Below are 23518 nucleotides of genomic sequence, written 5' to 3' on the forward strand. Positions count from 1 at the left end.
GTGCCTCGTAACCTTATCACATTTAGAAGTGGCGACAATGTTAACTGAGTGTGCAGTGCATGCACGGTTTATCTTCGTCTACAGCTGCAGACAATCCGCTCGTGTTAACAAGCACAACGTTGTCACGTGAACCGTCGACCCAGTTCGTATAAAGTGACTTCGTCATACATGCGCACGCACTACTGATTGGAAGCTTTCATTGGATGAGCATTAAAGTCTAGTTGCGCGTTAACTTCCGGTTAACTTCCGGTTCCAACAGGCTGACGATGGATACGACTGAAGAGTGATTGACTACAGACTGCAATTCTGCAGTCCCAACAGGCCAGTAGTGGATAGGAACCAAAGAGTAATTGACGATAGACTGCAGTTCTGCAGCCGCAAAAGGCCAATAGTGGATACGGCTGAAGAGTGAATGGCTACAGACTGCAGCTCTGCAGTCTCAACAGGCCGATAGTGGGTACAACTGAGGAGTGATTGACTACACAGTGCAGCTCTGTAGTCTCAACAGGCTGATAGTAGATACAACTTGAGAATGACTGACTACAGCCTGCAGTTCTACAGTCTCAAAAGGCCGATAGTGGGTACAACTGAGGAGAGTGATTGACTGCAGACTGCAGCTCTGTAGTCTAAACAGGCCAATAGTGGATACAACTTGAGAATGACTGACTATAGCCTGCAGTTCTACAGTATCAACAGGCCAATAGTGGATACAACTTGAGAATGACTGACTACAGCCTGCAGTTCTACGGTCTCAACAGGCCAATAGTGGATACAACTTAAAAATGATTGACCACAGCCTGCAGCTCTACAGTATCAAAAGGAAAGTAGTGGATACAGCGGGAGAATGATTTACAATAGACTGTAGCTCATATTTATTGCAGCTCATACAATCTCTAAAACCCAAATACTCCATTTTATATCTTAATTCGTTTGCATTACAAAGTTAAAAAAAAAAAACAGACGCAAATACAAACACGCAAAACGACTCCCCATAACCGTTGTAAATTCCGGGCATGTTAGTCCTTTTATACCATATTTCATGATTTTCGGGTGAATATTTTTATCATTTCAATTTAACGAATGCCGGGACCGGACGCATACATCCATCCATTTCCATCGAAAGTGAAACATATAAAACGGAACAATAATTAACCCAAATTATGCTGTTTCTGAAAAATGTGTTCAACACAATAGCGGATAGTAAAAATTATTACAATACTGAAGCGGCAAAAGCGCATAAACATCTTTGGCGTTGTACAATAATAAATGCTTTTCTGCTCGTAACTCGGTTAAAAATAACAACTCAGTTATCTAAAGAAACTGCATTCCTATAATTAAAAGCATGAAAAAACTCATCTCTTCTGACAAAAACGAACCGTGATCACGTGACGACAAGAGTTCAGTATACACAAACTAACACCTGGTAGCAAGAGGTTCGTATTAAGTTTAAACAAAAGTAATCGTGAAGTTGCCAAACTTGTTAAATTCTTTGCAAATGTCGCGTCTTGTTTTGATGTGAAAACCGTGGCAATTTAGCATGAATATCAGCACATGGTTGACATTTTATACCTGCATTTTGTGGCACAAAGGAAGAAATAAATCGGCATTGAAGTCGCTTGTTGGGCATTTGCACACTACATAACCTCAGCCGGCACCTCGAAGCAGAGGATATCCTTCTCAGGTTGATACTGAAGTTCCCATTTCACGTACAACTCGACCTAGACAGGAAGTGAGCAAAAGTGGAATGCACTCAGGCCCGTTGCCTGACCAGAGACTGGGGGGGGGGGTTCGTCAAACCAAAAAGTGGAACTTTTGGGGCTGTGAACATATATTTTTATACAAAGGCCTATCACAATGTGCTTTGGAAAACAACACTGAAAGGTTGCATTCTATCGCGAACCAAAGCTTGCATGTAAGACTTGTACACTCTAGTTTTTAATATTGAATAAATTTAACAAAAATACATTGATTTCAAACCCTTAAAAACACCTGAAATGTGGATATTTGCCGGAACTTCCTGACGGTACATAATGACTGGAGATTGATTCATTAATATGCAGAATCGTGGTCACCTTGAGCTTGAGGATCAACGTATAAGCCGTGGCTTGTATGCCGAATATTACGGTCTATTTAAAATATTCAGTACACACAAAAAAGACCACCAACAAGCGGAACTCAGAAACGAGCGGGGTGGGGTGGTTCGTTCAAACCCCTCGCACCTCCCAGCCTACGGGCATGGCACTGTCGTTGCTGTGAATTCGGACTCCTTACATTTTGTTTTAATATTAATAATAATAATAATAAGGAACATTTATATTGCGCAGATACTATAAAAATATACTCAACTGCGCATAACAATACCCATCATTAGCAGAGATGAAAATCAGGTGTTGGAAAAAGCTTCACGAAAGAGATGAGTTTTTTTTTAACAATCTTGAATGTGTCGACAGATTTAGCATTTCTTACATGAAAGGGCAGGTTGTTCCAAAGCCTAGGAGCAGCACAGATATATGCACGGTCTCCAAAAGTTGCCTTAGTTCTACGATAGGGAAGACTAACTATCAACCTGTCCTTTGAGCTACGAAGACTGTACATATGTGACTGGGATTATGAACTAATTCCTTGTCTGCTTTTCAAATTTGCTTCTTTGTTTCGGTTAAGAGTTTTAATTTTGTTTGATTTTGCTTGATCGGAAACAAAAAAAAGCAAACTTAAACTTAAACAATGAATCAAACATAAACCAACAGGAAAGCAGAGCAACAGAAAACCCAAATGGCTCACCGTTGGGTATTCTGGCTTCACGTAGAGCTTTGCTTTGTAGACACTCTTGTCGTTCGGTTTCAGCGGGCAGTGGATTCCCGATGTTTTGCATGCATCAGTGTAGGCTGTGGGGTAAGGCACCGCCACTCCACCGATGATGCCGTGCACCACAGTAGTGACATTGGAGGCAACGGCGGCTGAGGCTGAGGTCACGATGAAACACATTACGTATTATTACACGAGGAAGTAAGCAGGAGAGGAAAAGGGAAGAAACGAGACGAGAGAAAAGACAAACGCGCAGAGTGAAATCACTCCTAATTTACATTGAAATAGATTGAAAATGAACCCATTCCAGTGGAAACTCGATCTACTGGAGTGAACAAATTTCACTCGAATTCGTCTAGCCCTTTGTTTCCATCGGAGGGGGTGAGTTTTCACTCCTTTGAATTTAGAAAATGGGGGAAGGCGATGAACATTAACGGCAATATAGGCTGCAGCCCACAGCTTGTTATCGCTGTCCATATATATTAAAGGAAACAAGAAATAGAAACACTTTTATAAATTTTACTAAGAACCCTTGAAATTGCATCTTTGGGGTTCAATTAACCTTATTTTAAATTTTTGTTCGGCAATTTTAACACATATTTTGATGGGTTTTTTTTTGCTTTTATGCTAATGCCTGTTTGCATATTCACGAGCAAAACTACGATGTCATCCAAGGTACCGAATCTCAATGTTGCCCTGATTTCTGCACAGAAAATTTCTAGATTTTTTTCAAGCACAGCTATGGCAGATTTTATTTCCTTTGACAATTTATTGCTGTGTAAGTATATGGCAATAATCCAGCAAAAATCCTTTTCACAGAATTGTTCCCAGATAGCAAACTCGGGATTCACAATTTGAACATGAAAACATGCAACCTGAACCATGTCTTCCTGGATTTACATCAAAGCAAAAGCGCCCTCACTTGTCCAGAAATCTTTGGTCAATTTTCAATGTTTCAAAAGTGCACCGTTCAGTTTACGTAACCCAAAAAAGACGTCAAACAGTCTTCATACATGGCAGAAGAGTACAGAGATACACAAAAAGTGATTCTAAGAAAAATTCATTTCCTGGTTTCTTTAAGCTGCAGCCAAATGATTCGGAACGGCTATAGCCAGCTGTGTTGGCGTGTAAACTCACCGTCCATCGTGAAGGTAATTGCTACGGAAACATTAGTGCCTTTTTTGAATATGCAGGGTAACTTCGGACAGGGGGTGATGATCACTTCATTGATAGTGGAATCCTGCTTCACGTTCTCTGCAATAGAACATTAATTTTAAAAATCCATGACATAATGCCATAATGCCAGTGGCGTATGAATATGCCACTGCATGATTCGTAATTAGCCCTTTTAAAATATTATTGAGTCTGTGAGAACATTTTTAGTCTCGACTGAATGAGTCACTGAGTCCTCTATCCGCCCCGGGCTGAAGTGCACCCCCAATGGGCGAAAGAAAGACAAGTGGTTACAAGGGGGTTCTTGTGTTCTGCGAGTACGCAAAGGCCGAGTTCGGGCGGCTTGTTCCCGTATGTTCACGAACGGTTTGATTTGTTGTTCGTGGGTCGGCCGCTCGAACGCCGGGAAGAAACAAACAACATGCAACACTCGAGAGTTAAGTTTTGGATGGGTTGAATTCTTTTCTATAGAAACAGGAACATTCATTTCTGTGTTTGGGAAAATAATTAATGTTAATGTTGCAAAACTTCCCTCTGTCTACATCGTCTATGGCTTTGGAAGCCACCTCTCCACTTTTGCAGCTGTTCAAAAATCAAAATCTTACGAGTTTTTCCGTGTGTTCCTGTAAAACCCTGACGAGGAGGTAGTGTGTGATCCTGTTCCGAGAACAGTGTTCTTGAGTCGTGTTCCCGCCGTTCGAGGGCGAGAACAAGAAACCTGTGTCACGAACAAACCGCCCGAACTCAACCAAAGACCATACATGCCGCAATCCGGTTCGTAAGTGACTTTGTCACAAAGGTGGACGCGCTGCGATTCGCAGGCTTCCATTGGACGATCGCAGAAGTTTTGCGTTAACTTCCGGTTCCATGGTTCCCACATTAATGGCGATCAATGCATGTAACCCATTGATCTCCATTATATAGACTGTATAGGACATAGAGTACCAAAGTGAATACGTCACGCGCACAATTAGTGCATGTGTAAAAGACCCAGCGCGTGAACCAACAGTACCAAATAACACGCCCTCTTTTGTTCCGCTCGGACCGGAAGGGTCTTGATCTAGTCAACTGCAGGACGTGTTCCAACGAAGGAGAAACGACAGATTTGTTACAGGATCCTATGATTGATAAACAGTTTTGTCGACTGAACACAAAACAGACAATACAGCTGTTTCACAATAGTGCGCCACCAAGAGTTTGCAGCACGTTGGTCAATCATAACGCGCAAAATTTGTCGACCCTTTCCAAACGCGCATTCGGCCGACAAATTTCGCGCAATGTGATTGGCCAACGCGTTGCAAACTCTTGGTGGCGCACTATTGTAAAACGGGCGTATAGTAGCACACTGGACTATGGGCTGGAACTCTGAAAATCATTTGTGCACAAGGTGTTTTCCTTGTGTCACAGTTTTTCAACTAATGTAATAACAATATCAAAACCAAAGTATTTATAAGGAGCACAGTGTCTGTAATTAAAAAGTCATATTTAGACAGATAAAACAATTTTAGTCCAGGATTTTTTTTAAAAGTATTCCGTCCCGGGCGATGCTAACAAATACCTGTCCAACCCTAACCAATTTTGAGCAATTGATACCCTTGGTTCCGTCTGAACTTATATTTCCATTGCACCCAGTGATTTAAACTTTGCCAGAAATAGGGGTTCGTAGATTTTGTACAAGCAAAAACTGCCTCAGTAATATCAGCTTGTCCTTCGAATGCGGCGGGTGTCTAGACGAGAGAGTAATGATAATTTACCGTCTGTGCTCAGAGAAGCAATTATTCGACGGAACACTGTCTGTGTTTCTAGTTTATTTTAATGTTCGTGGATACAAATTGCACGACATGGATTTGAGACCACAAATAATCGCGGGATGATGATAAAATCTGCAAAGTCAATTGCCAACAATTTGAACATTGTCCCGTTATTTGAAAAACGGAAATGACGTATTTCCTGCAGATTTTGTACAAGCAAAAACTGCCTCAGTAATATCAGCTTGTCCTTCGAATGCGGCGGGTGTCTAGACGAGAGAGTAATGATAATTTACCGTCTGTGCTCAGAGAAGCAATTATTCGACGGAACACTGTCTGTGTTTCTAGTTTATTTTAATGTTCGTGGATACAAATTGCACGACATGGATTTGAGACCACAAATAATCGCGGGATGATGATAAAATCTGCAAAGTCAATTGCCAAGAATTTGAACATTGTCCCGTTATTTGAAAAACGGAAATGACGTATTTCCTGCACTAGGCATCATCACGTGAATAAATACGGGTCGGGCATCAGGAGTCCTCTGACACCAGGCAACAATGTAGGTCTTTACAAGCACACGAGGTGAAGATTGAGGGATGTAGGCCTACCGTCACCCATCCCCACCACTGCACCTGTGGTGTCACGGCCAGGCTGGCTTGTAGAGGAGCTGTGAGCCAGATGCAATTCAGTGAGGACACAGACTATGTAACAGGTCAAGCAAATAAAGTAGCATGCACTGAGACTTGGACTCCAGACATAACCGACGGAGTTTCCGGGTTCTAGAACAAAAAATACGGTATTGCACTCTAAAACGGTACACATGTTCATGTGCACTAACATACATGTACATGAATGTACTCACTACAGGGAAGAACGTTGACCTTCTGTGCACTGGCGAAGTACAGGCTCAGAACTGCTGAAAGCAGCATAAGCTTGAACAGTGCAGACGCGGACATTTTCGACGGGGCCTCAGGGTTTCTCACCACGAGGACTGGAAATCAGTATAAGGCAGCCGTTTAAATTGCCATCCCAGTAAACACTTTCAGTCTCAGGTTGGGCTGGTCACGAGACAAAGCCTGCAGGAGATAGTCCGTACCTATATAGCAGCCAAAGTTCAGAGGATAAAGTTGCGCACATCTATTTTGGGACGCCTATCTGTGAAGCAAACTTGAACAGTGATTACTGAAACCATTAATGCGCCGCATATCCTATCTCTCGCTCTAGCTCTCGAGTAGACTTGATGACAAGTCGTTAGATAGTCGTGCTCTGTACGCAACAGTCGACATCCATCGGCGCAGCTGTGGTATTATGGAACATTACTGGCTACGTTTCGACTTATTCGATCATCTGCAAGTTGGGAACGAGGCAACCAACGTCACAAAGGTCAAAATACGTGTAGACTATCGTGGCATGCGCGTAACCATTGCTGACTTTGTACGAGGTCTATTTCTAGTCTGGCAACGGTAGCAGGTTCAGATAGCCCTTCGAAACCAGTCCCGTGACTTTGATGTAAACAACGTCAGAGTTATTATCTTGGTCGTCCTTGCAAAATTATTTGTTTGATTTCGCGTTCAGGAGTTTGATTTTTGGATGTCACGCGACACTTGGTCTTAATTTGTTAACCTATAAGTAGTACCTCTTGACAAACTGGGTCACAAACATTCCACGTAATTCTTATCAAATTTCAAATAACCTTTTAAAAAAATCAATGGACTTTTTAATTAGTTTTTATCTACGTAGGCTGAAATTCAAGTTGAAGTCAATCAAGCGACCGACCTACGAACTAGCCGACTGACTGGATTGGCTGGCCTATTCTGGCTGGCTGGCGAAATGCCGGCTCTGGAGGGGAGACATGGGAGCTAGGGAAGGCCCACGTAGAGGCTTGGCTTCGCCTACCACCCCACCCAATCCCAATGCACCCATTCTACCAGACCCATTCAACCCAACCGACCCAACCCAACACACTGAAAAAATACCTGGGTTAAATTTTAACCCGAGGAAGGGTGAAAACTGCAGCTACCCAAATATGAGCTGTGTTACCCCAGTCTTGGGGTGAGAATTACTTTCTGTTTCATTTTTTCCCCCACAAATGAGTAGATATTAACCCTTATTTGATTAAAACACACCTGAAATGACTTTCAATCAACCAAATTGGGTTGAAACAACCTGAACTATTGTGTAGTCGCAGTTTTCACCCTCCCTTGCATGGGTTTAAATTTAGCCCAGGCAAGTTTTCGGTGCACGACCGGACCCGACCCAACCAACCTCATCCCCATCCTTCCGATTCTGTGAATACAAAATGTATTTTATAAATGTACATGTAAAAGGTATATGGATTTGACTGCGATATAAGCAACAGCCAATACACACGCACAATGGATAACCATTGCTGCCAAGTCCAGAGTAGTTTTATCATCTTCCTCCAACCAGGGATAAACAATATCGGAGGGACGGGGTATTGTAGGATGTAATCAGTTTTACTTAGCATTACATGTATCTGCATAGTCGTAAGCATGTATTCTTCGTCTTCGATAGCGCCACTGCATTCGCTTTATATCCATTGAATGTCTTTTTAGGATAACAATTTTATATTTCCATTAGTATGCTCGATGCACAGGCCAACACGGCACAACAGGCGTACACCAGGCACGAAATGAGACAGAGAGGTACCCCAACAATCCAGTCCCTATACACATTCCAGCCTATTGTTACTTAACACCCCCCCCCCGATGTCTGAAAAGATTTCCTGAGATACCAGTATAACAATGACCAACACAAAGGCAGGGGTTCTCTCTGTCCCCCAGTTTGCATGAAATGTACAGGCGTGAACTACAAATGACAACAAAAGCCTTTGTTATAGATTCTGAAACGAAACAGATGTGTTCACAATGGCTACCATTAAACAGGCCAGATTTCAAAAGCTAAACAAGAGATCCTCTTCCCCCAGCTATGAGAAGTTACGAAAACCCGGCCCTTTTAGATTAAACTTTCTGATTTTAGATACCGTGAGGAAGCGGGGGGGGGGACGTGGACCAGACGGATAGGCCCTAGGGATAGATCCGTATACACTTTCCAATGCTTGTCAAAGAACTGCATAGCATGAAATGCGGGCATCGCAATTGGGAATCCCCACTTTCGCTTCTGTCCAGCAATCGTCCCATCTGTTTCCGCATAAATGTCGACAGCAGCAGAAACCCACATTCATCTGTTGGTTGACTACGTTAGTTTGGACGTCACGTACATTGGTAGGCCTCCGGCGATTCCAACAACCGCGAAGATTTCCCACGACACTCCCTTTGATAGGTAAGTAGGCCGATAAGGACGTTTGTAGGATTATGCGCTGAATAAGCCTTGGTGAGAAACTTGACAAACGCAGGCAAGATTGCAGATTCAGGAATAACTTTGTGGACGTTTTCGCTTTACTAGATACTTGGCGTGGCATTGCAAAATTTGCCCATTTCTGCCCGGAAATGTTTTCAGTTATTTCTTATTTCTCGTTCATTTATAAATTGTAAAGGATATCGATTATATTATTTCTGCTCTCATTTTGCCTACAACTTGTATGACCGGACAATGTTGCAGAAATATCACTTTTTTGTGTGGTTTTCGATACATTGTTTACCTCAAATTCGTTCAAAATGAAAATTTGTCCCATTAACTTTAAATAGGGTTATATTTTCATTTAATACCTAGTAGTACTATTATCTCGTATTGTGATAGCTTCGTGGGATTTTTAACACTTTGTGAATTACTTTTTTACTTTTCTTTACCCGACGGCCAACTATAGTTTTAGCAGCCACTTGTAAGAAAAACATGACTATGACGTCAGAAGAGCGGCGCCTATACATCGTTGTTGTTGTTTCTTTCAACTGAAATATTCCTTGAAGTCGGTAATATAAGCATAGTTGTCACAGCATTCTGAAATCGACTTTTTTGACCAGCATTAGACTTCAGTGGTTTCTGAAGCAAACCGCTTTGCTAATTGGTAAGCACCCGCTTTATCCTGTAAAATTGATCAGTCAATTTCCATTACTTACAGGCGATAAATAAGGGGCACTTAGAGTGTGGAGCTGCATTTTGGAGACTAAAACAATCGTAGTTTTGTAAAAGCGCAACGTTGCAAAGTCCTTTGCAAACAAACATAATAAAAAAAACAGATCTGATCGTCAGTGCCAGGGCCGAGGTTAAAGCAAACATTCCATGATCACGTGCAATTTTTAAAGATCATTAATCCATACAAATCGATATGTCACAACAGACGGAACTCAACTGTACTGGACGGTTTCCATTTAATACGAGGAACGTTAGCTAAAACCAAACATCTGTTTGCATTGTATTCATGGATTCTGCGTAAAATACAGAAGCTCGAAATAGGCACTAAAGACTTTTTTCCTGCACTGGCGCTGAATTCCTTTACGAATGTGATACACCGCTTTTTGTTTAATTAAATGTGTAACAAACGTCATCCCAAAAATGAGTTGCTTTTTAGAACAATGAGTGTGTTTGTACCGGGGTAACATTTTATGTGCACTGTACCACTATAAGTAATCAACAATTCTGTTTGAAGGATTCTCGCTGGATGTCAAAGCGTTTTGTAGGCCTATGATGTATGAAAATACCGATCTCTTGAACTGTTCCCAATTTCTACCAAATCCACTGAATTTCTGTTACAAAATTCATCACTGGGCCCATTTCTCAGAATATGTATAACTCGAGAAGGGGTTATTCCTGGAATCTGTAAGGTTCCAAGCAAAACTTTCACCGTCCGCTTCAGACGCAGCGTGTAGTTTGTTCTTCCCCTCAGATACAAAGATTTTACTTCTACGGGACAGGACACAATGGAGTCCACGGTAATGATTCAACCTGCCACAGCAGGGATGCAACTTGAAGGCATCAACTCACCCATGGAAATGCCCATTCAACCAATCCATTCCCCATATTCAGTGATAACCACTCAACCAACAACTGTCACGGTCGTAAGTGTGCGAACCAGCAAACGGTTTTTGCTTTATATCCCCATATCACATCCGACCCAACCTTTTGTCATTGTAAATAGCCTAGGCTTATACACGGCAAAAATGCAACCATTTGAAACATAGAAGCAGCAATATTATCGTACTAAGCAATGTATGAGCCTCATTGATAAGTTAGACTCGAGGTTGATGACGCATTCAGGGAGCGTTTTTCCTTTGAATAAACCAAATTTTCAAGGCTACAAACTTGGGCAGAAAAATTCAATAAACTTAAAAAACTGATTTTTTTCCCCAGAGAGACACAAGCTGCGGTGAAAAAAAGGAGAGAAAAAAATCCCCACCCCTAATATCACTACTCCTCGCAAGCTACCACGACCTTGCTCATTTTTCCCGTCTCTTTCCCCCAAAACTTTACAGATTGCTGCCGTAGTCGCTAAGTAGTACAGTCAATTATAATTTATTACCGCCTACTTTATTTGGTCCTTTCAGTTTTCTGTGATTTGGTCAGTGTTTGAGGGAGATGTCGGAGAATTCACGGAGATTCTGTCTAGCGGGTGGCCAAGGGTTTCGGGGGAAAATCAGCACATAAAAGAATCCTGATACAAAAGACCTTCTTTTTTTTTGGAAGAGGGGTAATTTTTAATAAATCCTAGCTTCCTGAGGAAATAGGTGTTTTAAGAAAGAAGTTGTCTGGTTGTAAGGCAAACCAAAAACTAACTACGTAATGGGGTCAATTATTATGCTCCTGTAATCCAAACTAACACCCATTTCATAAGATCGACGCATTTAATCTGTCCTCTAACATCTGTCCTCTGTCTGCTTAAATCCTGTCAGCAAGCCATTTCTTTTGTCTTTGCTCTTCTTCAATTTGTTATGACAAGGCCTACAACCTCACAAGCGACTGAATACGCGACTGTACGCTTCCGGGGAACATGGCATTCGTAACAATGCCCGTGGCGCCCCACCATTTTCTTGGATCACGGTTATAAAGGTTAAATTTCATTTTGAGTTTGGCAGACAGGATAATCATCTTGGCGACATATCACTGCATTCTCCTGTATTTTCTACATTGTTCCAGAAAAAGCGTCTATTTACCTCAGTATAGTAAAATATATAAACCCCTCTCCTGTCTGCTTTCGCTGTCAGGTTGCACAGGGGAGTTATCGGTTTCCAAGGGGCGCACCACGTGACTGGTCCACTTCCGTTTGCGGATGCTGTGAGGACTGCGGTGGATGTATGTCATTCATTGTGACTTTGTTGTGAAAACACTAGATTGTTATGTTACGGGTTTCTTCGTTTATCAGATGAATGATGAAATTTTAAATCCATCTGAAATTCGATTAACGAATCATTTCTGAGTTGTTATCCTTGTTAGTCATACCGAGGCTCAGCGTAAGAGCAACGTGGAGGGTGTTCCTCATTTATTAAAGAAGTCAAGAATTGAAGTCATCAAATCTCTCCAAACCCTCCTGAAACTAATGTAGTCGAGACCATAATAAGCCTAGATACACGACCATTCATAAGACCACCCGTAAAAACAAATTACGAGTAAAAGGGCTCACAGAGATAAAAGGAATACTTCAGCTGCAGTTCATAAAAAAACAGCTTGCGATTTGGGTCAGGACGGAGGTCTTGCGGTGGTCTTGTCATGGTCTTAAATGGGTCTCGACTTCAACACTCTATCCAACATAATTGTATCTGAGTGTCGGTGGCAAAGCAACCCATTTTTGACATTCTGGAATTTCACAGAAAACTATTACTCATCTAAAATCCACTTACATTCCTGTTTCATCTGCAGGCATCTGCGGCTGGTTTTGTTTTCCGTGCTACGAGTGTTACATAGCATCTAAGATAGGCGAGAATTGCTGCACGCCCTGTTGCCTCTGCAACGCCACTTTGGTCATGAGATCCTACTTCCGTGGACGCCATAACATCCAGGTGAAAACACCAGGTGGAACGCGATCCAGTTGATCACTCGATAGTACTGCGCAGTGGACACCTTTTCTGAATACCAACACTGCATATTTTCATAAATGAGCCATTTCGGTATTCCAACAGCGCATGCCCAATACAAGGCTATTCGGGAATCTGTCCCATCAGCGCGGCCATACACAAACTTGCGTGCGGGCTTTGTTCCCGAAAGAACTTAGCTTTATGAAATACTGAACTGCCTCATTATGTGCTAATTAGCGAGGAGTCTTAATCATATTCTTTTACAATTCAACACACAGCGCAAACTTGCTTTGAGTGTCCTTAAATAAAAGCGGAGACAAGGCTTATCATTTTTAAAGAAAAAAAAATTAAAATCGCACGAAGAATCTCGATTAGCTTGGGTTCTTTAAGATACCCGAAGAAAGCCTGAGATATGAGATCCAAAAGGTGTTCTGAGGTCAGAGATGGGGTTGGGTTGCTTTCACAATACAGAAGGGGGTACCAGTGTATCACTCAAAATCCTTGATTCAGAAGCAATCAAGAATTCGACAGTTGAAAGATTGGATATCGAATAGGAACATTGTACCCTGTGCCTGGGGCCTACAAACTGTGTTAGGGCCCACAAAAACTTGAGATCCCACAAAAAACCACAAGAAGCCACTTTACTCTGAAGCACAAACGCAAATGTCAGGAACATTTTCAAATCTCTTTAAATCGGGATTTTCAAATTAAGGGGAAAGCTATTATAGCTTTGTAAAGCTTGCCATAAAAAGTGTTTGCCTCTAGCCCTGTATAACCAACTCACTGCGTAGAATCGTTGGTGGCACCGTAAGATGCGTATTCGAGGTCTGCCCTACCATTGCGGCCCTCATCGGACTCGAGAGCAGGCTTTGTTCCCGAAAGACCTTTCTTTTTGGAATTATCGAACTGGCTCGTTAAAGCTTAAAAATATTGGTCTAGTACCCTATAGCCTTCACTTTTTCATCAACACGTGCTCCTTTCCCTTCCAGGGCTCCCTGTCCGGTGATGCTTGCACGACGTGCTGGTGCCCCTCTTGCGTTCTGTGCCAGATTTCCCGCGAGATGGACAACATTAAGAAGGGTCTTGCTGCGGCGTAAAGGCACGGACGTACATAAAAAAAAACTGGACTTGCAACGCCTTTGTATGAAAAAGAAGCCAACCAGCGGCCATTTTACCGAGCCGAATACAAAAGCGTGGGCGGTTCCCTTCTATTGACGCCAGGAAGAACAACGGTGGGCATTGCCGGAAAAGCTTTGTATTCGGCTCGGAAAAATGGCTGCGGGTTGATTCAATGACTCTATAAGCTGATTAAGGGCATTGCGAGTCCAGATTTTATTATACACGTCCGTGCGTAGAGGCTTAAGGCATGCACGCGCATCAACTCTTGGACGCTGAAGGCTTCATTTGCCCCCCCCCCCTCGTCAGAATACAAAGGCGCCATTTGTCCACATTCTTAGGTAGTGCTTCCACTTCTTAAAATTGGAATTCCTGAAGTTGCCGTTCTTCCTCGTTTTTTTCTGAAATAATTAGCATTTGAATTCGCAATGTTAACCGTGCAGTTGATTTTCTTCCCCGTCTGTTGTCTCTGTTCTAAATTCAAGGAACTTAGCTGGGCTACATCATATCATTTTCCTCTGCACTTGTTTTCATAGTTTAATTAATGCAGCTGAGACTTTTGTAAAACATGGTTTGTAAATTAGAAGCCACAACTGCGGTGGTACTATATTCAGACTTACATAAATTTTGTTTTCATTATTCTTGAAATTTAGAATCTAATTTTTTTTCCAGATTCCCTGAAATATTTCATTTCCTTAGGGATTTTATCAGGACGTGAACATTTTCTTGAAATAAAGACATTTCCTGAAACGTGGAAACGCAGCTGATACGAATACCTCTGCTTTGCTTTCAACTTCAATTTAATTCATTGCCCGCCATGATTTTGAAAATCCTGTAATGTTTGGTATCTCTTGTGTTTAAAGGAGCGAAAAATAAAACAAACTTTAACATGCAAAGTATACAAATAATTTGTTATTAATTTATTGGCAAGTTAATTAAATCATATGGTGAATGTAACCTTTTCCCATGAGAAAAACACCGTATCTTACCCCACAGTTATGTAGTTTTGATTTTTAGAGCTAGTTGTAACATAATTGTCATAGTTACTGAGTAATTTCCTCCTAACACTTTCAAGCATGCTTGCCAACGTCAAGTTTTTTTTCTGTTGCTGATGGGTCAGAGTGACGCACTGAATTTGTCTTAGCTTAGCATAGCCTTCTTACCATTACTTCATAAGGGTTTGAGATTCGGGGATCTGTGTTTTATTAAGTTCGTTATGGACTTTCTAGGGCAAATATTCCATGAAAATGTAGTATATACACAACCAACTGAAAAGAATGAATGCATATTGCAGTAGCTCTCAAATTCCTCATACCTTTCTTAAGGTCTCGAGGCATGTGGGACTCGTAATCTTTGACGTAGCTTAATTGTATTTGGTTCGTTACACCTGTGAAAATGCACCCACAGTGATCGCTTTAAAACAATTCCAAATAAATATAAAGCTGTTATTGCTTGATTACCTCGAACCGACGGGATTTCGGGCTTCTACTGAAGTCATTGTTATACAATTCTCTGTCGAGCAACCTCGTCCTTAGTGGTTACTTATTTCCAGCATAGTAACCGCTGGAAAGGAAACTTTCCTGTATCCACGGATGTCATATAAAAGTCTGGACTTGTTTTTGTCCCAAATGAAGCAACCGGCGGCCATTTTACCGTGCCGAATTGCTGATTTTATGAGCGAATCTGGTTTGGCCTGACAAAAGTGAGCAGGTCTTCCTATTACCATTGTATTCGGCATGGTAAGATGGCCGCCGGTGGCTTCAAATACCTCCGCATGCAGATTAAGGGATTTCGGGTCCAGGTTTTTTTTTATTTAAATGTGAAGTACGTCCGCGCCTGTGTTCAAACAATCCCCTCCTCTCCATTTTGATCTCAATTAGAAAAAAAAAGTGATACTCCGCGTTGGTTGAATGAGACGTAAACTTCTTATCTTTGAAAACCGCACTCCCTGATCCACAACCGTACTCCCCGCGAAGATTGACTCTTTTCAAGGTTAATACCACACACTGTTTGCTGATTAAAAGCACGATCAGGCGCCAACCTACTTTTCCTGAAAATGCACATCTACAATTTTGGGATATGGAAACGATCTAATTCCAGGGCGAGAGCCGTGTGACTACTCGACATTGCGGGAACGAGGTTATCCGCTGGCCTTTCTGCCCAGATGCTAGTTTTGGCTCAAGACACGGAGGATCAACAGTGGATTGTAGACTTTTTAGTTTACCCACTGACGGCACGATCAGCGTTTTCTGCGGCTTGTCTGTTCTCAGACGAGAAATTACTGTCACATTGTCAAAAACACTCTTGTGCGAAGACCACCTAATTTGGATTTTCGTCGTACATTACCTCGATGCTGAAGTTAGCTTCTATGTGAAGAACCAGATCTCATTGTGTCGGTTGGTCACAACGAACGGACTGCTGTAGCCGGCTGTGTAGTAGAAGCCCTCGTCGTAGTGTTGGCTGGCGTTCAAAGCTTTCGCCAGAGCTTCGGCTTCCGCCAAGGACTTCTTCTCATTTGAGAAGCCACCGTAAGACCTGTCCAAACAGATTCATTTTTTTTCTTCGTGTATTGGATAACAAGGAATGGACATGGGGGTAAAAGTCGCTGTTTCCACGGCACTATAGGCTTACAGTTTCGAGTGAAACAGAAAATTCGGTGATTTGTTATCGAAAAGAAGAGCGAGAAAAGAAAAAGGAGTGGATTACAGACAGCCCGAACTTATTACCAAGGAACTGTTTCAAGTCCCTTATCGCTCGAGGAAAACGTTGTAAAGCAGCACACGGGTACATGCAATGCCTTTGCAGATTTTGAGCAAGTCAAGAAGAGCCCGAACGCCAGGGACTGGATCTCACGTCTGTCGTTTGATGACAGCCTCTTTTAAATTATTTTATTACCCACAACCTGGACTCTCGTGGACATTCATGTTTGAACATCCCACCGTCATTATTATACCTGACATACGCTTGATGTGGTGGCATGGTGGACACGAAAACCGAACTGTCCGAGGGCAGGGGAGGGTTCGGTTGCAACTCGAAGGGGACCATGAACGAAACGGTGAAGTTCTCGATGGGGTCTGGCCCCTGGCCAGGCATAACTCGGATGATCATCGGTGCGGTCATTGCAATCTTCCTTTCTGCCAAGAAAACGCGCAAACGGGCATAGTGTAACAAACCTTTCTCTGCAACTAGCAAGGTGGGAAAGTTTTGTTACAAAACAGTTAATGAAAGTCAGTGATCCTTGCGTTTTTATGCGAGCAGAATCGTTTCCAAAGAAAAATTCGCGTATAAGTTGGAGAAAGCTTCCTGGCGACCACATAGGTTCACGCCTTTTTTGAAGTGTAATGAAAAAAGTCCCGGGTCAGATTGACCCAGCATTGGGTCCCAATCGGTGTGATCCTTTTCTGGGTGAAAATGTGACCCCCTTTTGGGTCATATTTGACCCTTTCTGGGTCATAATTTTATTTGACTCTTTCTGGGTCATAATTTGACCCGGAAAAGGGTCATACCGAATTGGACCCAATTCTGGGACAATCTGACCCGGGAATTTTTAGGGTGTAGTGTTTGACAATAATGTCGGGTTGGGATTCTAGAATTTATAATGTCTGAAGGAGAATCCCGCCTTTTTAAAATTTTGATTTAAGCTAGGAAAACACAACCCTCTTGAAGACTTTAAACTGAACACTGATGTCTAATTCTGCATTAGGACTTAAATTGAACTTTTCTTTCAACGAAATTTAGTCTCTGTCTAATTTCAGGAATCTTTGCACAAATCGCTTCCTAATGCAAAGTGAATGTGTCTTTTACGTACTTTCTGAGTTGTTGCCGCTTATGTATTTGAAGAGCTTGTCAAAGCCCTGCTCCGATGCCGCCATATAGTCAACACCAGCAATGGTGGTGCTGACCCACATCGACAACGCGTAAGTCCTCTTCTCGTAATCCTGCGAACCCCCAAAATTACATGTCAGCTTGGCATTAGGGTAAATACAAAAGCATTAGAAGAAGGAATCAGGCGGGATACTAGACCTAAATCAGAATGTAACATGATGCAGCTGTTGGCCACGGGTCGTTTCACGTTCAGTACAGTTGATTTTGCTGACACCCTCGTCCAAGGTCCATTAGTCAGTAAACCTAATTAGACCTTCATCGTGTATTTTCAAGTTGATGGAAGCTTAGCACGAATGCCACAATGTATTGCGGGCCATTTACCGCGCTAACTTCGGTGTAAGTAATTCATTCCAAGCAAAGCATTATTACGAGCGATAAGGGCTTTGCATTGATAAATGGATTTAAGAGTATTTTTTTCAGATGTGTACTTAAAACAGGTTTTAATTGCTCACGCCTACCTTTGTTCGATAATCGGTGGTGAATTTTGGGCACTCCAGCTGTCTGCAGAAAGCGGGCTCCCCGGCTACGAGCCTAAACTCGCACGACCCGGTCAGTAGAACGAGCACAACAATTCCCTTCATAACACCCATGACATCTACGTTACAATGGTCAACTTCAAGTTGTGAATGTTACAGGGAAAGGTGAGGCAAAACGCGGGGATGAACACAACTGGAAACACGTGCTGCGGCGAGGCCAGTGCCACTCTCAACAAGGTACTCACTCGCGGAAGTTGAAGAAGTCTGTAGATCGCTGATTTCGTTAAAATTCTGACAAAACCCACAGTAGGAAGGGACTTGGATAGCCCGTACATTGGACCTTCATTAGTCTCCTAATCTGTTGGTTGTCGAAATTAGGGTACCGTATGACGGATGGTGTGCAGCTTTTGTAAGAGGCAAAACTTTGACCTCTGTGAGCAAACAATGAGCTGCTTCTTTGTGCCATGCATAACTGTCATAATTGCTGATCAGAACTGTCTTTTGGTGAATTGTAAATTTGTGATATTTCAAGTCAAGTGCAAAAAGGAATATGATGGTACTGTAAAACCTGGTCTTCAGTTTTCTGGTGAAGTTGTGTGAAAACTGTTTAAGTGAGCAGAACAGAACGCAATGGCAGCAAACTGGCAACGTATTTGATGATGATTGGCGTTTCCAATAACCCCCCCCCGCCCAAAAGTCCACGGAAATCCTGAACATTGTTATCTTTCAGCGAACACGTGTAGTTTTTGCTTCTGTGCTTCCTACTGCGCAAACACCTTTGGAGGGTCATAAACGTGCAGGCGTAGTGTTGGTATTGGCAACAATTTAGCCTGAGGGCGGGCGCGGTTTTTTCATGTATATGTGTGCATATATTCACGCAGTGATTGGATATGACAGCGTTTGCCGTTGCTTTTATGTGAGAATTGTCACAATTAACCATTCAAATTAAATGTATCATGTTTATCATTGGTGGGAGCCACTTTATTCCAGTTTCATTAACTAATATCAAACAAGTAACAATGAATATAATTTACATTATTATTTAAGATACCATTATGCAGGCCTACTTTGATCTGTATAAAGTTCTTATAATCATTATAATGGTGCTTCTGGCCAGTACCACAGTCTGTATCAATGTGTGATTATAAACTCAAAGCTGAAGAGAATTAACTGAAATAACAAATAAGATCTCTCGATATGAATGTGACATGAATATGAGATTTCTGAGGCCTTGTGGCCTAAATAATGATCGTGATTCTGGGCTTTGCATAGTGTTTAATTCTGAACATAATTCCCAAATGAAGCTACACTTTAAGCAAGGAGCAGATCCTAAACAAAAAGTTAGCTAGTCTCGATTAACAAGATTAAGAAGAGAATGCCATGAGTTATCGAAGATCAATTCACGCGACCGTCCGCTGTCGATTTGCCACCTGGATGCTGGAGTTCCTTTCTAAATAATGAACCAGATCTCGTTGTGGCGATTCAGGACAGTGAAGGGACTGTCGTAGCCGGCCGTGTAGTAGAAGCTCTTCTGGTACGGCTGGCTGCTGTTCAAAGCCTTAGCCAGAGCCTCAGCTTCCTCCAGAAACTTCTTCTCATTCGAGAAACCAGGGTAAGACCTAGCCATCCAGACAAGAGAGACAGAAATGGTTAGAACGACTGCCAGCCAGTTTAGGCCTACTGTAAAGCAGACAAAAACTGCAACTGCGTGTACAGTCGAGCCAGTAAGAAGTCCCCCAGACTTTGAAGATTACTTTGTTATACCAGGAACCTTTTTCGTACTGCGTGAGAACAATGAAGCGCAAAGAATTGGGACCGAACATTTCCTTACTGTAAGCAGAATGTTGTATTAAGGCTGCCTTTATCAAACGAAGTGCGACTGTATTAGTCATAAACAAAATAAAAAACAGCTGTAAACAACTCATTTCATTTATTTATTACATCGTCCCATTAAAAAAAATGAAAATTGGTTTGCTGTGTGCATTATGCATAAAAAGTTATACATAGAGTACAATAGCATGAGAAAATTAATTTCCTTTAATTTAATACAACGAATATAGGACGACATTTATAAAAAGCACAGATTAACACGAGGGTGGACATCGCCAACCAGGAAGGTGCACAGTTTATCTTTTAATTGGGCAAAAAAAAACCCATTCTAACACGCGTTGTACATGGGTGCGGATTGTTTATCTTCCGGATCTGTTGACGACCACCGAAGTGACCTTGACAAGTTTTATCATGCACGGCAAATTCACAGCAAATTTGATCAATGCATTATGTGGAACTATTGTTTGATAGATACCTGACGTAAGCCTGGTGTGCAGGTAGGGTAGACACAATCACTGAGCTATCCGTAGGCTGGGGAGGGTTCGGCTGCAACTCGAAGGGGACCATGAAGGACACGGTGAAGTTGTCGGCGCAGGTTGGCCCCTGACCAGGCATAACTCGAGTGATCACCGGGGCGGTCATGTCAATCTTCTTTTCTGCGCAAGAAATATCCAAAAAGGCACCAAGAACAGAAAATATGAATTCTCGATATTGCACACTTTGGGATTTCCATCGCACATCAGAGTCTCGTCGAGAGTAAAGGCTTACATTAATTGCTAGCAACTTTCAGAACGTCGACGGCAAACTGCGCCTGTATTTCGATTGGTACGTTTCTCACAGTTTCTGTAATTTGGGCAAAATCGTCTTTTGTATACCTATTTTTTTTTAAATGCCAGTGTAATTGATGATCAAAAGTGACATCCACTGGTTCTTGTTTGCTTGTTTTGCTTTGTGTTTTTACAAAATGCATCAGCCTTGGTTGGATTTACTTACTCTCTGAGTTTTTACCGCTGATGTATTCGAAGAGCTTGTCGAAGCCTTGAGTGGATGCACCTTGGTAGTCAACACCGATGATGGTGGTGCTGACCCACATCGACTGTGGATATGTCCGCTTCTCGTAGTCCTGTTAACTCAACCCCAAAACGCACACTTTGCTAACGGAACTTACAAAATACTGGAAAGTGACAACCACCTCGGCTGAGCCGGCTGGCTTTTAATGACTCCAATTTCAGATTTTCTGCAATGGACTTTGTTTTTTCGTTCGATCCTCTACCCAGATTCTATAAGGCCTTGAGCTGGAAAAGGCTATCCCTTTCACACACACTCAAATATTTTTGAAAGAAGCATAAATGTCACAACACGTTTTGAATGGCTCATATGTCCCAAATTAAAGTACATTCCACGCACGAACACATTGACCAGAGCTCAAACAAATAATGTAAATTAAGCGCTCTGGACAAGCTCAAACTATCGACGAATCCTTTGATGGGAAAAATCTTCTCGGTATCCTCTTTTCAAAACACAGTTCAGAGAAGGCCGGTTCAGTATTGAAGTCAAAAGTATTGAACAATAAGCAGGGATTAAGGTTATGATTTTCTGTTATGCACCGATGCGTATTGAAATGAATTAGTCCGTGTAACAGACAAGTCATTTTTAGTTTTAAATGGTCGAGCTGTGTCGACCTACAATCTGGAAGGGGCAGACTTAGGCCTACTATTGGCTCATATTTCACAGACATAAGGATTTACGAGAAATATTCAGGTAGAAAATGAAGCAGATATTATTTGCAGAACACCTACCTTCGTTGTGTAATCGGTGGTGAATTTTGGGCACTCCAGCTCTCTACAAAATGCTGGCTCGGCAGCAATGTGCCTAGCCACACATGCTCCGGCCAGAACGGCGAACAGAACAATTCCCTTCAGAACACCCATGACTTCTGCACAGAAATGGGCGTAACTTGTAAATGTAATTAACGGTAGGAATGGTCAGACCAACTATGGGAGAACATAGGGGAGAAACGTATTTATCTGTTTGGAAAAATTGCAAAAATTAATATGATCAGAACTTTCCGACTATGGTGTTAGCATATTAGAGCACGAAGGTTGCACCTCCGGACTAGAGTTATATATATAGTGGGCGTAATATGGACGGCATCATGCACCCGGCCTTAATTCATGCATGAACACCTGACGCGGCTGTATAATCTCTTTCAGTTGCAATTGTCGCAATTTGATAGTACGGGATGGGAGTGATACGTTTGGAAACAGGCCGGGATGATCATTCGTCTACTAACCATCTACAAATTTATGGGATTAATACATGTACAACTTAAGGCCGAAATCCTGTAAATATGAACTCACCTGCTCCAGAGTTGCGATAGTATTGAGGACCCAATGAGTTGCTCATAGCTTTATACTTCACCCTTATGTAATCTTTTAAGTGGCTTATAAAACCAAAGTGACCATGCAAACTTTGACCTCATTGTGCAAATAGTTCTTTGGTTGCATGATATATAACTGACAAACTTTTAAAGAGTTTCTGGTGGGGTGTTTTTTATTTTTTAATGATGAGTCGAAATTAATGAAAAGATTCTTCACAAAATAATTCCAAATAATGGAATAAAAAAGTATAAAAAGCTTGAACGAAAGAAGAGACCCAGGTAGAACTTGGTATAGGCTTATACTTTGCATATTCAGATTTCAGTTTGGACCTTAGGCCAGAAGAACTTTTGAAAATTTCTTTGTCTTCCCCTTTAAAACATGTTTAAAAGCGGAGAGAAGGAAGAATTGTAATCATAAGGACAGAATCGAATCAAAGGTAACAGCATGTTTCTACATGGGAGACGCATCCTTTCTTTTGTGCGAGTGAAGTTCATCTGCTGAGCGTCAACACTGACACTTGTGTGAGTGCACATGTGTAACCCATCATTTCTGTAGTTAAGGAAATGGTCTGAAATGCTCAATGATTATCGTAGTAAGTTTTTCTCTTTCTTGGGGAGGCCATGGTTAGGATGTAAGTAAATTCACGGAGAGCTTAATCGAATTCAATTAATTACAATCAACGACCGCGACAGACTGAATCACGTGTCCCCGAGTCATACAGTGTGTAACTGAAAATTGGCCTATGGTACCCATGGTACCAGTCTAATATTTTCAATAGCGCCAACAGGGGTCCTGCAGCCACCAATCGACGTATTTGAGCGTGTAGAATGGATCGCTTAAAAGTATGGGGGGCGGAGAAACAGCTGCAGCTTGCTGGGTAGCACTAGGCACATTGCTGCGTTTTTCCCCTGTAACCGTGGCACACCGCCGGTGCGTTTTGTAAAAAAGAATAGACATTCAAAGCTGTTAGGTGACCTTAGAAATATAACACTGTTTGAAATTCGTGCTAATGTTCTTCAATACTGGTATGATTTTTAAATTGCGTTTAAAACTTGACAATCGCGATGATTTTTAATTAGTTCAATTTTCTATAATTAAGTCAATAGTTTTGATTATTTCGTACTCTCTTAAAATGGTGACCCTCCCGACGGAGATTAGCACGGAGGTAAGAAGAA

The 23518-nt window shown here is 41.9% G+C and overlaps 4 protein-coding genes across 5 annotated transcripts; 1 reads left to right on the top strand and 3 right to left on the bottom strand.

The window, feature by feature from the left end:
- Positions 1–848: 848 nt before the first annotated feature.
- On the bottom strand, positions 849–6927 carry LOC110984043 (NPC intracellular cholesterol transporter 2-like). Its single transcript, XM_022243834.2, has 4 exons — positions 6592–6927; positions 3943–4059; positions 2782–2963; positions 849–1718 (listed from the first exon to the last, which is right to left on the bottom strand). Exons 1-4 carry the CDS (start codon positions 6683–6685, stop codon positions 1635–1637), a joined length of 477 nt encoding a protein of 158 aa, XP_022099526.1. The 5' UTR covers positions 6686–6927; the 3' UTR covers positions 849–1634.
- A 1710-nt stretch (positions 6928–8637) lies between these two features.
- On the top strand, positions 8638–14354 carry LOC110984040 (placenta-specific gene 8 protein-like). 2 transcript variants are annotated; one of them, XM_087131351.1, is made up of 6 exons: positions 8929–9032; positions 9517–9714; positions 10534–10705; positions 11849–11936; positions 12501–12640; positions 13645–14354. In XM_087131351.1, the coding sequence occupies exons 3-6, from the start codon at positions 10568–10570 to the stop codon at positions 13750–13752; spliced, it is 474 nt and encodes a 157-aa protein (XP_086987477.1). In that variant the 5' UTR covers positions 8929–9032; positions 9517–9714; positions 10534–10567; the 3' UTR covers positions 13753–14354. The 2 variants fall into 2 exon arrangements, with proteins under 2 accessions (XP_022099523.2, XP_086987477.1); XM_022243831.2 differs by lacking the exon at positions 9517–9714 and having other exon boundaries at positions 8638–9032.
- A 196-nt stretch (positions 14355–14550) lies between these two features.
- On the bottom strand, positions 14551–18503 carry LOC110984042 (heme-binding protein 2-like). Its single transcript, XM_022243833.2, has 4 exons — positions 18115–18503; positions 17580–17709; positions 16725–16905; positions 14551–16306 (listed from the first exon to the last, which is right to left on the bottom strand). Exons 1-4 carry the CDS (start codon positions 18244–18246, stop codon positions 16138–16140), a joined length of 612 nt encoding a protein of 203 aa, XP_022099525.2. The 5' UTR covers positions 18247–18503; the 3' UTR covers positions 14551–16137.
- Positions 18504–19086: 583 nt separating this feature from the next.
- On the bottom strand, positions 19087–22400 carry LOC110984028 (heme-binding protein 2-like). The gene is made up of 5 exons (XM_022243812.2): positions 22323–22400; positions 21762–21898; positions 20956–21085; positions 20438–20618; positions 19087–19751 (listed from the first exon to the last, which is right to left on the bottom strand). Exons 1-5 carry the CDS (start codon positions 22366–22368, stop codon positions 19583–19585), a joined length of 663 nt encoding a protein of 220 aa, XP_022099504.2. The 5' UTR covers positions 22369–22400; the 3' UTR covers positions 19087–19582.
- Positions 22401–23518: the final 1118 nt, after the last annotated feature.

The sequence above is a fragment of the Acanthaster planci genome, linkage group LG21 (genome assembly GCF_054643075.1).
Source record: "Acanthaster planci isolate LZ-2023a linkage group LG21, COTS_SCS, whole genome shotgun sequence".
In the NCBI taxonomy this organism is placed as follows: domain Eukaryota; kingdom Metazoa; phylum Echinodermata; class Asteroidea; order Valvatida; family Acanthasteridae; genus Acanthaster; species Acanthaster planci.